Source organism: Pithys albifrons, chromosome 16 (assembly GCF_047495875.1).
Source record: "Pithys albifrons albifrons isolate INPA30051 chromosome 16, PitAlb_v1, whole genome shotgun sequence".
Lineage (NCBI taxonomy): Eukaryota > Metazoa > Chordata > Aves > Passeriformes > Thamnophilidae > Pithys > Pithys albifrons.
The window spans coordinates 16,138,819-16,152,664 of NC_092473.1; the positions used below are offsets into that span (position 1 = coordinate 16,138,819).

Here is a 13,846-nt window from a genome sequence, read left to right on the forward strand (position 1 = left end):
CATGAGAGCCCTGCTGCCTGATCCTGGTCCTGTGATGGGGCACTTCAGAGCCCTTGAACAAGGATTACCCACAGATTTCAATGCTACCGAAGGGAAAATTTCATCCATGGCTACAGTGAGAATGACCCTGGCTGTCACCTGAGCTGTGGCGCTGTCCCCGGGCTCACTGGGATGCTGATCCCTGCCGTGTCAGCTGTCACCTCCCTGTGCCAGCGCTGTCACCTCTTCCAGCTTCACCGTTTGCCTGCCTGGCTTCTCACCACAGAGATTCATTTCCAACTCCTGCTCTGCCGTGCCCATTGAAGCCCCAGTTCCCGGCCAGGCCGAGCTACTGGAACATCTCACACAGCTGAAGACATTTATTCCAGCTGAGAGACCCGCCAGTGCCTCAGGTGACATTTGCACGCGGAGAGAGGTGCCAAGTGTTGCTCGTTGGCACCGGTTGCTGAGGCAGACCGGGAGGAGCCCGGGCTCCCCACCTCGTGCCCCGGGGCTGCGGGGCGCGGGTACCGCATGGCATGTGTGACCCCCACCCGGGGCCTCTGCGCTCTCGCAGACCCTCCGCACCCCATCCGCGCACCTTCCAGTGCCGGCGCTGCGGGGCGCGGGTTCCCCGTGGGATCTGTGAGCCCCTCCCGCCGTCCCTGCGCTCCCGCACCCCATTCACGCACCGCCTGGTGCCGGCGCTGCGGGGCGCGGGTTCCCCGTGGGATGTGTGACCCCCCCGCACTCCCGCACCCCATTCACGCACCTCCCGGTGCCGGCGCTGCGGGGCGCGGATTCCCCGTGGGATGTGTGACCCCCCCACGGTCCCTGCGCTCCCGCACCCCATTCACGCACCGCCCGGTGCCTGCGCTGCGGGGTGCGGATCCCCTGTAGGATGTGTGACCCCCACCCGCTGTCCCTGCGCTGCGGGGCGCGGGTTCCCCGTGGGATGTGTGACCCCACCCGCTGTCCCCGCACCTCGTTCACGCACCGCCCGGTGCCGGCGCTGCGGGGCGCGGGAGGGGCGTGGCCGCCGCTCAGACCACGCCCCCTCCCGCCCGCTGTGCGCTGCGATTGGCGGGGCGCGGCGCGGGGCGGGGCCGGGGCGGTGGCGGCTCCCGCGCCCCCAGCCCAGCCCGCCCGGCCCGGCGCGGCCCCGGCCCGCGATGTCGCGCAAGAAGGCGGCTCGTGGCAAAGGCGGCGGTGCCGCTCCCTCGGCCGCGCTGCCCCCGGCGCAGGGCACCCCCCGGGCCGCCGCCTCCCGGGGGGGCTCCGCCGCCGCCGCCCCCGAGCTGCCCCGCAACGGCGGCGCGGCGGCCGGGCGGCCCTCGCTGAGCAGCAGCGGAGAGTTCTACGACCTCGCCTTCAAGGTGCGGAGCCGGCGGTGCTGCGGGGAGGGGTCCGGCATCCCGGGGCGCCCCGTTGGTCGGGTGCGGGGTCAGTCGGGTGCGGGGTCGGTTGTAGCGTCCCCGAAGTTCCCGGGGTCAGGACCGGGCGGGCATCCCTGCATCCCTCCATCCTTCCATCCCTCCATCCTTGCATCCCTGCGTCCCTGCATCCCAGCCCCGGCATCCCGCCCCTCCGCAGCCGCTCGCCGGGATGTCCGCAGGGGCTCCGGGGCGGCAAGTCGCGGTTAGCGGGGCTGTGCTCGCAAAGCCCCGGCAGCGCGGCTGCTGCGGCGGGACCTGTGCAAGTGATGGCCAAACGATGCTCCGGGGGGTTGCTGTAACCTCCCGGCTCCTCTTTAACCTACAAAAAGCGGGGCTGTAAGGGGGTGATGACATGCTTCGAGTGGCATCGAGTCTGCTGTGGCTGCTGCTGAGATTTCTCCGGCTATTTGGGCTCAAACGGCTTCTCGAGGCTTCGGATCCTGGCGAGAGAGTCACAGAACAAATGTATTTACATCCCCTCTGCTTCATCACAGGACCTGATGCAAGCCCAGCTTGCAGCTCACTTGACGATTTTAGGGCTCGCTCAGTGATCTCGGGGCTCATTTAGTGATTTTGGCTGAGGCCACGACTCGGTGCAACTGCTCTGGCTGCTTCTAACACGGCCCTCTGTAACAGAGTAGGGGGGATTGAGCCCGGAGAACACGAGGTTTGCTGGGGCAAGTCCTACCTTAGTGTGTGGTGTTGAAGAGTTTGGTGCCTGTGGCAGTCGGTGTGGCCATCCTGGTAAGGTTTGGGATGTGGGGTAGGAGGTGAGGGATGTTTCAGAGCTGGGTTTGGTTGCTTTGATAGGCGGTTGGTCCTGATACAGCTGCAGTAATGGTTTAACAGCTTCCCTAAAATGGAGCCACCTCGGTGTTTGTGCTGCTCCCTGGCTCCTGGAGCTCACCTCTGCCTGCCCAGGCCGTGGCTTTCCCTGGGCATTGTCCCCATGCCACAGGGATGAGCTGAATGAGTCTCAGATAATCCCAAACGCACTGGGTAGCCAAAACCTCTACCAGTCTGTCTGATTTTGAACCAGTGGAAGAGAGAAATTGCTCTGTATCCAGTAAAAACCTGGTTTGTTTAACTTTCTCCTTCTCTTGCCCGTCTTCCGAGGCTCCTGAGCTCTGCCTGAGGCAGTGGCAAAGTGCAATTCCCAGACACAGGGCTGGATCCTGGCCCCGGGTGCTCTGCGTGCCTGGGTGAGGCACTGGCAGTGCTGAGTGGGGAGAAGCTGCTGTTGAGGATCACCTGTTCCAGACAGAGGTCTGGAAAGTTGAAAAAACCCAATATTTTGTACTAAAATTGACCTTTTTGCCCCCCTTCCACTCTTTGCACCAATACACCTGTGGCTCACTGGCTGCCCTCACCCTGTTGTGCCAGTGGTGTGGGGCTGGATCCTGCCCTCCTTGGGAGAGCCCTCCTGCCCCAAAACGAGCTGCTCCTGCAGCCAGGGCTGCTGCCACCTCTCGGGGTGAGCTGCAGTGCCATGATGATGTTTGCCACCTCTGATGGCTCCTGAGAAGGTTCGGTGTGACCCAGGGCAGTCCCTGCCTTAAAACCATTTAAATCCCGTCACGGGCTAATGGCTCGTGGAAGGCTGATGGGAGCACCTTGGGAGAGAGAGAGAGAACCTGCCCTGGCAGGTGCAGAAAGAGCTCATGCAGCCTGGCTCCATGGTCCCAGATTTCTCGGGGGTGGGAAGCTGTCATTCTGCTGAGGGGAGAGGGGCCAGTGCCCCAGGGAGCAGGAGGGCTTTGGTTTGGGGAAAGGTTTAAGGGAGCTGCACATGGGAGCAGGCTCAGCTCTGCCAAGGTCTCTTTGTGGCAGGGGGTGCCTGCCCTGTCAGCACCCAGGGGGGCTGCTGGGTGGGGAAACAGGCGGGTGGCACCAGGAGCTGCTCCCTTTGCATCCGCAGAGGACCGGGAGGGCAGCCGTGGGCGTGTGTGAGTCCCACTGAAGGAAATTCCTTGCAGAGGGCTGAATGCACACCTGGAGCTGGTGCTTAAGGTTGGGGACCTCTGAAGTCTCCCCCTGGGCAGTGCCAGCCTCCAAGAAAGCCCCACAGTGGTGGCATGTGGGGTGTTTTGTGGTGTGCAGGGGACACCCTGCAGCCATCGGGTTACAGCTTGTATCACCCAGATGGCACCTCTTGGTTTGCTGGGGGTGTTTGTGCCCTCATGAAGGATTTGTTAAGTACTTGCTGCTTGGGGGAAGGGGTCTCAAGTCTTACCCAGTGCGCAGGGACGTGGTGCAGGATGGGGAATAACTCTGCTGTGAGTCCCCCCTATTCTCCCCCCACTCCCCTGGGTCCATCGCTCTTGGATGTGCTTTGTTCCCTTCAAGCATGTGGGATGTGCTGCCTGCTCCTGGGGTGGAGCTGGGTGATGGCTGCAGTGGCTTCCCTCCCAAAAGCCACTCTGACCCCCCTCCCTCCCTGGCAGGTGATGCTGGTGGGCGACTCGGGGGTCGGCAAGACCTGCCTGCTGGTGCGGTTCAAGGACGGCGCGTTCCTCGCCGGCAGCTTCATCTCCACGGTGGGAATCGACTTCAGGGTAAGTGCCCTGGGGGTCCTCAGCCCCTGCCTGGGGGTCTGGCAGGTGAGTGACGGATTTTGCAGAGGAATAACTAAACGTTGCTCCAAGGATTTAAACCTCATCACCCTGCCCTGTGTCAGATCCACCCAGGGCACCTCAGGGTCTGATGGCAGTGGTGGCAGCACAGCAGGCTCTTTGCTACAGCTTTGCACAGGGATGGGGGAGTGTGTCCTCTGCTCGAGATCCTGGGGATAATTCCTGTAAGAACTGCTGAGGCCTGAGATCTGCCAGGGAAAATATTTCCCTAAGTCTGTTTCAGTGTTTATAAGAGTTGTTTGTTTTTTTCTTGAAACAACAAAACAAAAACTGACATGAACTAGGATGGCCTGGAAACATTTCCTGAGCACAGCTTTGGGGTGCCAGCATGGGGGTCTGGTGCCCTGCAGCCCTGCTCCCTCTGGGAGGTGGTGTGTGTTGTGCTGAGGGGTCTCTGAGGTCCCTGTTTCGTTGGCAGCGACTGGAGCATCCCAGTGCTGGGGGAGTCATGAAGTCAGTGCATTGGAGCTGCCTGGCTCCAGTGAGGACAGCGGGATCCTGCTTGACAGAGAGGACAATGGGGAGCTGAGGGAACAGAAGGGGAGGCACATCCTGCCCTGCAATGCCCTGGTGTGCCCAGAGCATCCTTTGCCAGGCAGGAACATCTTAGCACCGGCTGGAGCCCTTGAAACCTCTTGACTGTGTTTCCCCACCACTACCTTGTGGCAGGGGCTGCCTGGGGATGTTGTGGTCCAGACAGCCCCCGGTGAAGGGGGTCTGTAGTGCTGCCACCCCTGGGGTGGCACAGCAGAGCAACAGGGACGGTGGCTTTGCAGAGATGCCATCAAAGGAACCCTAGGGCAGTTGTGCAGGGCACACGACCCAGGCCCACGCGCTCCCTGTCCCTCACCAGTCCCCTGACCATCTGCTCCCCCCAGACTGTGAGCTTGTCAGCCCCCAGGATGTCTGGCTGGCCCCACAGGCTCCTGGGGAGGGTTGAGGTTGGGGATGTGCCAGTGGCTCCTCTCTGCCTGCCCTGCTCCCGGGCACCGGCTGCCTCATCTCACCGCGTGGTGGGTTTGGCTGCGTTTCGGTGCTGTGATGGTGGGCGCAGTGAAGGGCTGGTGGTGATGCCACGCACCAGTGTGTATCCTCCTGACTGCCTTTTCCCAGCAGAATCTTGGATCTCTCCCTTTCCTGAAGGATTTCAGAGAGATGGGTGTCTCTTGTACCCTGCTGTTTTGTGGGGTGTGAGTAATACCTGGCTGGTGCAGTGAACTGGGGAAGGGAGAAGGGGCGGCTCAGAAAGGCTTTGGGAAGGAAATGATGTTTATGCTGAGAAAGGCTGTTGGCTGCAGCAGGGGAAATGGGTAAATTGGAGTCTGTAATTTTATACAAAGGTAATTACACTGTATTTCAGGTGTTCTTCAAATGAAAAGCGTTTTATTACTGATTGCAATGATTGATATACCAAAGGTAGTCGTAAAACCCTGTGACTTATTGATTAGAGCACTGAAACTACTGTTACTGAGAAGCAATCAAATTAGAGTTAATTTACTTCTCTAACAAAGCTGCTAGAGCTACATTGCTCTGAAATGGGCAGACTATACAGTGGGGAAGATCATGTATATGCCCTAAAACTCGTTATTATCATCCTTTTAAGGCACTCATAATTTTGGGGGGACATGGAAATAGGTTTTTGATGTGCATCTCCATTCCCATTAAGATAATCCTGTTTGCAGGTGCTGTGTAATTGTCCCTCTCGCTGTTGGCACCACGATGCAGATGATGCTCTGGGGTGACAGTGCTGGAGGCTTCTGCTGGTTTTAATTTGTGTCTTTCTAATGACAAAACTGTCACGTGGCAGCTCCTTCTCTTGGAAATTCCAGAATTTGGCATGGGGTTTGCTGGCTGAAGTGAACGAGGCTGTTTGCGAGGTGGGCAGGGGTGGGAAGGCGTCACTGGGGATTTGCTGCTTTCTCTTGTCCCGATGTTGGAGGTGCTGAAGGAGCAGAGTGGTTATTTTGGTGTTTTGGTGGGTTTTGGCAGGGTTTGTGGCAGTCTCTGAGCCTCACTGGCAGCAGGGCCCTCCCCAAGGCCAGCACACGTGGCAGCTGCGCTCCTGTGCATGTGTGACCTTGTTTGGGGCAGGAGCTGGGACCTGCCAGACCCAGGATCCCATCCCAGCTGGGCAAACCACGAGCATGGAGCAGAGCTGGGACCTGCCAGGACCCTGGATCCCATCCCAGCTGGGCAAACCACGGGCACAGAGTGGAGCTGGGACCTGCCAGGACCCTGGATCCCATCCCAGCTGGGCAAACCACGAGCATGGAGTGGAGCTGGGACCTGCCAGGACCCTGGATCCCATCCCAGCTGGGCAAACCACGGGCACAGAGTGGAGCTGGGACCTGCCAGGACCCTGGATCCCATCCCAGCTGGGCAAACCACGGGCACAGAGTGGAGCTGGGACCTGCCAGGACCCTGGATCCCATCCCAGCTGGGCAAACCACGGGCACAGAGTGGAGCTGGGACCTGCCAGGACCCTGGATCCCATCCCAGCTGGGCAAACCACGGGCACGGAGGTGCTCAGCTCCTGATGTTTTCTTTGGGACCGTCTCCACTCTTCTTTTTGCCACCTGGTCCCTGCAGGCTCTGTGGGATGGGGTGGAGCCGGGTCAGGAGCAGCCCCTGCACCCACCCAGCCGCTCTCCACCTCCTCTCCCAGTTCAGCCACTGGTCCCAGTGGGCTCCAGGATCCATCACTCATTTTCGAGGATGTCAAACCATTAGATGCATCAACGCTATGGCTAATGGATTCCATAGGCCTGAGCTCATGTAAATGAATAGAAATCCATTTAAAATTAATCTGGCATTACAATTCTTAATGGCCCCCGAGGTTTGTTCCCTCCTACTGTTTTATGTGAGGGAGAACCTCCCACGTTGTGTTTGTTTATCATCATCTCTTAAACAAAGAAGGATGTTGAACTGAATGTATTTGGAAAACAAACCACTGATGCTGGGGAAACAAAGATGATTGTAGTATTTAAAAAGGCATCAAAATGGCACCTGTTGGCTTCGAGCTTTGGAGGTGTCAAGTTCTCAACATTCCCTCCTGTGAAAATTGGGGTGCTGGGAGAGCACCTTTAGCTCCTTGAGAACATTGCAGCCCTCAGCATTCGGGCAGGATAGTGCCAGGGTGTCCATGAGCCAAGGAATTGGCTGGGGGTGCCCTGCCGGGGTGACCCGACCCCCCCACACTGTGGGGTCACTTGGAGGGACAGAAACAGCTGTTGGAATTACGGTGTTGCTTCCCCCTGAGGAGCAAACCTTGGAGGGAGGCAAACCCCTCTCTCTCTCTGGTGTCTGGGTCACAGGTGTCACCTCCAGGGTTTCCAGCCATCACTGGATAATGAGGGGCTGAATTATTCCCTCCCATGAGCTGTGCCAAGCCAGGGCAAAAGGTCTTCTCCCTGCTGGGGGACCCTGGCAGGTCCCTCTGTCTAGGGGGGTCTCTGCCCACAGATGTCCAGTGGTGAGGGCAGAGCAGCTCTCTGGGCAGGTCCTGTGTGCTTTCCTGTCTTCATCCGTTCGGATTCCAGGGACAAGGGGCTCCGGGAGAAGAGCAGGTTTGGCGCTCAGGGGTGTGAATCCTGTTTTTCTGGGTGCCACGGAAGGAGCTGCCTCTCGCTGTAATTTTGGCAGCGCTGCAGAAACCTCGACAGAAATTCAAGCTGCGCAGCCAGTGGGACTTTCTGTCCTGTCGTGACAGCTGAGTAATGGGAGGAAGGTGTTGCCAAAGCAGAGGAGCCAAAGGGCGCCGTGAGCCCACGCTGTCCATGTCCCTGTCCCTGTCCCTGTCCCTGTCCCTGTCCCCGGTGCCATCCGAACCCCTGAGGCTGCTCAGCCCGGTGCTCACAGCCCCGAGCTCTGCGGGGTCGGGCAAGTGAAGATTTTTGTACTAGTTGGACCTGAAAGGAGAAGAACATAAAAGAAAAAAAATTAAGGATGAGCCTTTTCTCCCTGGAAAGAGGTGCTAATGAGCTTCTTTGCATTAGCGAGGTGATGGTTTCTGTGTTAATTGGGGGGATGAAACCACTGGGAAGCACTTTGTGGTGGAGTTCAGAGCAGGGCAGCTTCTCTTCGCCTTCTCCGAGGTGTGCAGGGTGTCGCTCCTCCTTTGCTGCCCCGAGGAGCGGAGCAAACCCGCATCCATCCTCCGTACCGAGCTCCAGCGCTGCTGGAGCAGGAGCAGGGGAAGCCGGCCCCGATGCTTCGGCAGAGCAGGCAGCGGACACGGGGATCGCTTCCTTTGAAGGTTCAGCTTTGGTGTGTCCCTGTTCACAGCGATGTGCCCGGGGGGTTCTGTTCCTGGCCCTGCCACAGCCCCTCGGGAGGCTCCAAGCTCGGGGCAGCTGCCGGGCTGGAAATAACACCTGCCACGGGTGCCCCTGAGCTCTAAGGACTCTCGATTACCCTCAGCCCTGTGCTACTCAGGGGGTGGAATCAACTGTGTGTGATTTATTTTTTTCCTGAGGTTTCATGCATCTCTGTTTATTTTTTGTCGTGTTTGTGTGTGTACCTTCCCTTGGCCCTCAGTGGCCGTGGGCTGCCTGTGCCTCCTGCAGCCAGCTGAACTCTGCAGGAGGATGGGAAGCTTTGATCCTGCCATCCAGACTAACAGTGACCATGGTTTGGACTCACCAAGACTGGTCCTGGATCTCCATGTGCTCAGGGGAGGGGACTTTGGATACCCTGAGCATCTGCCAGTCCCCAGTGGGCATCCAAATGCCTGTCCTTGGGGTGATGCTCCAGTTCCCAGCAGGTGCCCACACCTGTGCCCACATCCCTGCCCTCGAAGAGATGCTCCAGCCCAGCCTTTGCCCAGTGTAGCCCTTTGAAGGGCTGGAGCAACCTGGAGCCTCCTGGAAGGCAAGGGCTGACTTCCATCTCAGTGGTTGGCATGGAGCATTAGCAGGGCTCATTTGTGATGGATCAATCTGGAAAAAGTGGGAGAGGAACTGCTTAGGCCAGAAGAAAGAAACAGAAATAAATTAATTTCAGCATGTCTTTCTATACTAAATTAGCCCTGGATGTTGGAGGGAAAGGACTCTGGAATTGGGCAAAGTGTTTAGTCTCTCCTTTGCCGTGTACCATTGTGATGTGTGTAGGGTCAGGTTGGGGATCTGCTGCAGGAATGTGGGTTTGATCCCCAGGACTGGAGCACCAGAGGGAAGGGACCTTCCCCAGGAGAGGTATCTCAGTGCTGCTGCATTTTTTGGGCCAAGTTCCCTTCTGTTGGGCTGCTGTGCTGGTGGCAACATGGGTGCAACCAGGGTGGGGAAGGAGTGGGCAGGGGGATGTCTGTGTGCCCACCTTGGCTATGCCCAGAGGTGGAACTGGGTGATCTTTAAGATCCCTTCCAACTCAAACCACTTTGTTTTCTGTGTATTTCCAACAATTCTTTGTCTAAAATCAGTTTTTCTGCAGCTCCCATTGCTGGAAGAATTTTAACAGCAGCCAGCAGCTGATTTCATATTTTTGCATTTCTCGTGGCACAGAGAGCTGGGCTCAGTTTGCCCAGAGGAGCTTCCCACTCCTGGAAGTGTCCAAGGCCAGGCTGGACAGGGCTTGGGACAACCTGGTCTAGGGGAAGGTGCCCCTGCCCATGGCAGGGGGGTGAAACTGCATGGTCTTTAAGGTCAATTCCAACCCAAACCATTCCAGAATTCCATGATTATTCCTGTGCTGCTTCTGCCCCTTCTGCCTGGTGTCAGGGATTGGATGCAATGCCATCACCAGTGCCATAGGGACCAGCTGTGCCTGAACCCAGCAGCAGGTGAGGCAGACCCCGTTGCCCTGGCACAGGGAGGGCAGTGCTTGGCAGCTGGAACACGCCGTGACTTCACTGGTTCCTGTCCTGTGGGACTCTGAGGACGTCGCTCTCTCCGCAGCTGCTGCTGGTGCTTGTTCCCCGCTCGCAGGACGGGCTCTCAGGGGAGCAAGGATCCATTTTTCCTGGGAAGCTGAGCCCTGCTTTGCTGTCAGTGGCTGCTCCCTCCCTTGCAGAGGGACACTCACAGCTTTGCAGTCGGCGGTGCCTGTCATTTGCATGCAGGGGCTCAGTTGCCAAGAGATGCTGTGACGGTGCCCGTGGCGGCTGCGCCCGCTCCTCTCTCAGCTGCTGGGGTTTTATTCATCTCTCTTTGCCTCCTGCATTCGAAAAATAATAACCCCCAGTTCTGCTGCAAACCCCCATGTGCAGGTGGTACTCCCTGTGGACAGCAGAACCATTCCTGCCTTGGGTGAGGCAGAGAAGTAAGATGAATTTCTTCAAAGCAGAGAAGTGCTTGAGCTGCTCTTTGCATGAGCCCCAGAGCCTGGGTAAGAAAACTCTTCACCAGTTTAATGCTGTTTGCAGGATGGTGGGAAGGTGCCTTCCCCACTCTCCCACCCCTCGGTGTCAGAAATACCACCCGGAGTAGTTTGAGTGTGGAATTTTGCATCCATTTCAGCTGACACAAGAGTGCTGGGAATGTGGGGTTTGGGAGATGCTTCTGGAAGGGCACTGGTGTCTCCCAGGCTCCTGCAGCTGTGCTACTGCCCAGTGGCTTCCTGGTGCACACCGATATCTGGTGTCCCCAGGGGTCTGTGCTGGTCTGGGAGAGTTGGAATATTGAGTTTTATTAGCTCAGGGAAGAGCATGAGGCCTGGGATGCTCAGGAGGTGCAGAGCCAGGACACAGGCACAGAAAAAATACACTTGGGAGCTGCTGGTAGAAGGAAGGAGGTTGTAAAGGTGTTCACCATAACCTGGCTCTGTATCCTCCTGCTTAGAACTGTGTGGGATGCCAAAGCCCTGATAGAAGGTGGGGATCGACATAGTGGGAACAGCTGGAAAATGCAATTCCCACCCACCCACAGCATCTCCAGGGCTGTGGGTCAGAGCCCCACTCCCTGCCCTGCTCCAGCATAGCAGGGTCCTTGTGCAGAGCTGGTGGGAGGAGGTTGGGCTGCAGGAAGGCTGTGGGCACACAGCTGTGCTGTGCCTGTGCCTCTCTGGGTGCTGCCAGTGGGAAATTGGTCCTGCTGAGCCCAGTTTGGGCTCTGGAGCACCCACTGCCCTGGTGCTGAGCAGGCTGGGTCTGCTCCTGGTGCCAGGACCTGTGAGGGAGAGGTTTATAGCAAATAAAACATTTAAATGGGCCCAGAGTAAGTCTAAATGGTTTGAATATTTAATGGAATACATTTGGCTTAATTTCACTTTCATCTTTTATTCGTGATAAAATATTGAATTCGGCTGTGTAGAACTGGGTTGTTCTCTGAAAGCAGAGGGAAGGCAGCCAGGAAAGGGGGACAGGTGGGGTTTGGGGTGCCTCTAACCCCCCACTGCCCCTGGGATGGCCCTGAGGGGCATCCCTGTCCCTTGGCTCTGCCTTGCTCTGCCCCATCATCCCCTGAGGCCTTGCTGCCTTTCCACTGAGTTGCTGCCTCATTTAGTTAATTAATTATTTGGCCCCAGGAGGCTTTGGGTTATTCCTGGGGTGGATGTTGATGATTTCCGTGGGGAAGGTCCCGGGTTTGGCAGTGCTGGGATGGCTGAGCAGCAGGAGCTGATTCCAACTGAGCTCTCCAGGCGCTGACTGTGTGTCATCCTTCCCTGGAAACCACCTTTCTGTTTGCCCTTTCCCTAAAGAGCCACATTCCTGACACCTGAGCTACAGGGACAGGGACTGGGTTTGTCCCATCTGTGGGCCTTTGCTGGACCTTCTGAGGGGACACTGAGCATTCCTGTGGCAAAAGGATGTGCAGTGATCGGCCACTCCAGAGGGTGGAAGGGAGTGCCTGCAGATCATCTCCCTTAGGGAAAATAATGGGAAAACCAACCCCAGCCAGTGGATTGCAGCTGTGTTTATGGGGGAAGGAACCACAGCGTGGTGTGTGCCTGAGCAGTTGTCCCTGTCCTTGGATGGCAATGGGGGATTTAGGGATCAAGGGCTTGTTTACTTGCAGAGCCTTCAGAAGCAAAATACTTTGTTGTTGGCACCATGGGGACATCCCTGCCCTGGAGCAGGGCACTGGCTCAGTGCTGTGCCATGGTGTGCCAGGGCTGGGTGGTGCTTGGCCACGCTGTCCATGTGGCTCCTGGAGCATCCCAGAGCGCCGGAGCTGCCTGGCCAGGGATCTGCAGTGGAGCAGTGCAGCTCACTCAGCTCTGTTTGGCTACCAGGGGCAGGCAGCATCTTTAATCCTGGCTCAGCACCGAGTCATTGCCCTGAGGGATTGGAGAACCTCTCACAGGCAACAGCAAATAATTCATCTCTATGCCTGCACTGGGAAAAAACATTGATAAATAAAACTAATGTGTGTTGGGAGCTTGTGGTGCTTCAGCTGTCATGGGTGATGTCCATTGGCCTGGGCTGTGGTTGTCCAGGGTGAGGAGGAGTCAGGTGGGAGTCTGGGGGTCTGGATGATGCTTCAGAGCCTGAAGAAATTGTTGGTGTGACAGGGCAGAGGTCAGTGCTGCCTGCAGGAGGTTGGCAGGCAGGAAAGGTCAGTTTGTAGGGAAGACAAGATTGTCAGCACGTCTCTGAGGCTGCAGCTGGCCCTGATGTGAACACCTGGACAGATCTTGTTCCATTTTGTGTGAGTTTTTTCTGTTTAATTCATTGCAGGGAGGGGGTGATGAGGAGCTGTACCCAGCTGCATCAGTGCAGCTGAGCCCACTTGGCTTGGATGCCACAAAGCCACCCACCTGTGTCCACACTGCCAGCCCTCGTGCCATCTGCCCATGTCTTGGGACATTTCCCTCCTTCCTGCCAAGCCGTGATGTTCCCAGGCCCAGTGACACTTGGGGAAACGGAGGCTTTGGCTTTTCCAGCTTTGCCTGCACAGCATCTCCACGGCAACCCCTCCGCTCGTCCTGGGCATCGGTTTGTGGCATTAACACTGTTCTTGGGGCAGAGCCCCCGAGCCATGGACAAGTCCCCCCATGGTGGGAGGTGTGCCAGGCACAGGGGGAGGTCAGTGGGACAGAGGGGTCCTGCCCCAGTGCCGGTGCTTCTCCTCCTCCTCACCAGGACTGAGCCTGGACTGACCCTGGCACCTGACACTGTCCCCCCAGGAGAGCCACTGGTGTCAACACTCCTGTGCCCTGTGCTCCCAACCTTGGAACAACTCCCTGTTAATTACTTTTTCCCCCAAAGCCAAGTGCAGGAGGCTGCTGGAGGCTTCCATGGATCCCCAGCCCTTCCAGGGAGTGCAGACCCCACTGGTGAGGACCTTGCTCTCTGTTGGATACTGGATTTGGTCTGAATTGCTGGATTTGCTCCCTGTGCTGCTCTCCTGCAGCAGGTCCCACTGGTGCCTCTGTGCCTCACTGCTTCCTCCGAGCTGATGACTAAGAAACACTGAACTGCGTGGCTGGATGAATAATTCAGCCCAGCCTTGCTGCTGGGGGTTCGTAGCAAAACCCTGCCCAGGGACCTGCTTGTCAGCGTGGAACAGTCTCTGGATGAGCATCCATCTCCCAACGGTGCCCTGGGCAGTGCAGCGTCGGGGCAGACCCTTTGCTGGGAGCACAGAGAGCCCTTCCCATGCAGCCACATGGCTGGGCTTTCCTTGGTGTCTCTGTTTTCCCTGGAGCTGGGTGCCCTCAGCCTTGGGGGCTGTGGGAGCAGCGTGTGCCCGGGCTGTGCCCCACGGGCTGCCATGGCCCCGTTTGCCGCGCGCCGCGGCGGAAGCGCCGGAAGCGCCGGGGGATTGTTGCTACTCTTGGTGTCAATTTTTAGAGCTCAGCCCGGATTTGGCAGCAGTGCCAGCCAGCCCACGCGGCTCCAGCCTCGGCACAGGGCTGGCAGCT

At 57.9% G+C, this 13,846-nt stretch overlaps 1 protein-coding gene across 1 annotated transcript in view; it reads left to right on the top strand.

Moving 5' to 3' along the window:
• The first annotated feature begins 1,116 nt into the window (after positions 1-1,116).
• Positions 1,117-13,846, top strand: part of RAB26 (RAB26, member RAS oncogene family) — a 29,020-nt gene continuing 16,290 nt past the window's right edge. The window contains exons 1-2 of the mRNA XM_071571006.1: positions 1,117-1,355; positions 3,860-3,970. Of these exons, the coding sequence (XP_071427107.1) occupies positions 1,152-1,355; positions 3,860-3,970 (315 nt within the window). The 5' untranslated portion in view covers positions 1,117-1,151. The remainder of the gene's footprint in view (positions 1,356-3,859; positions 3,971-13,846) is intronic.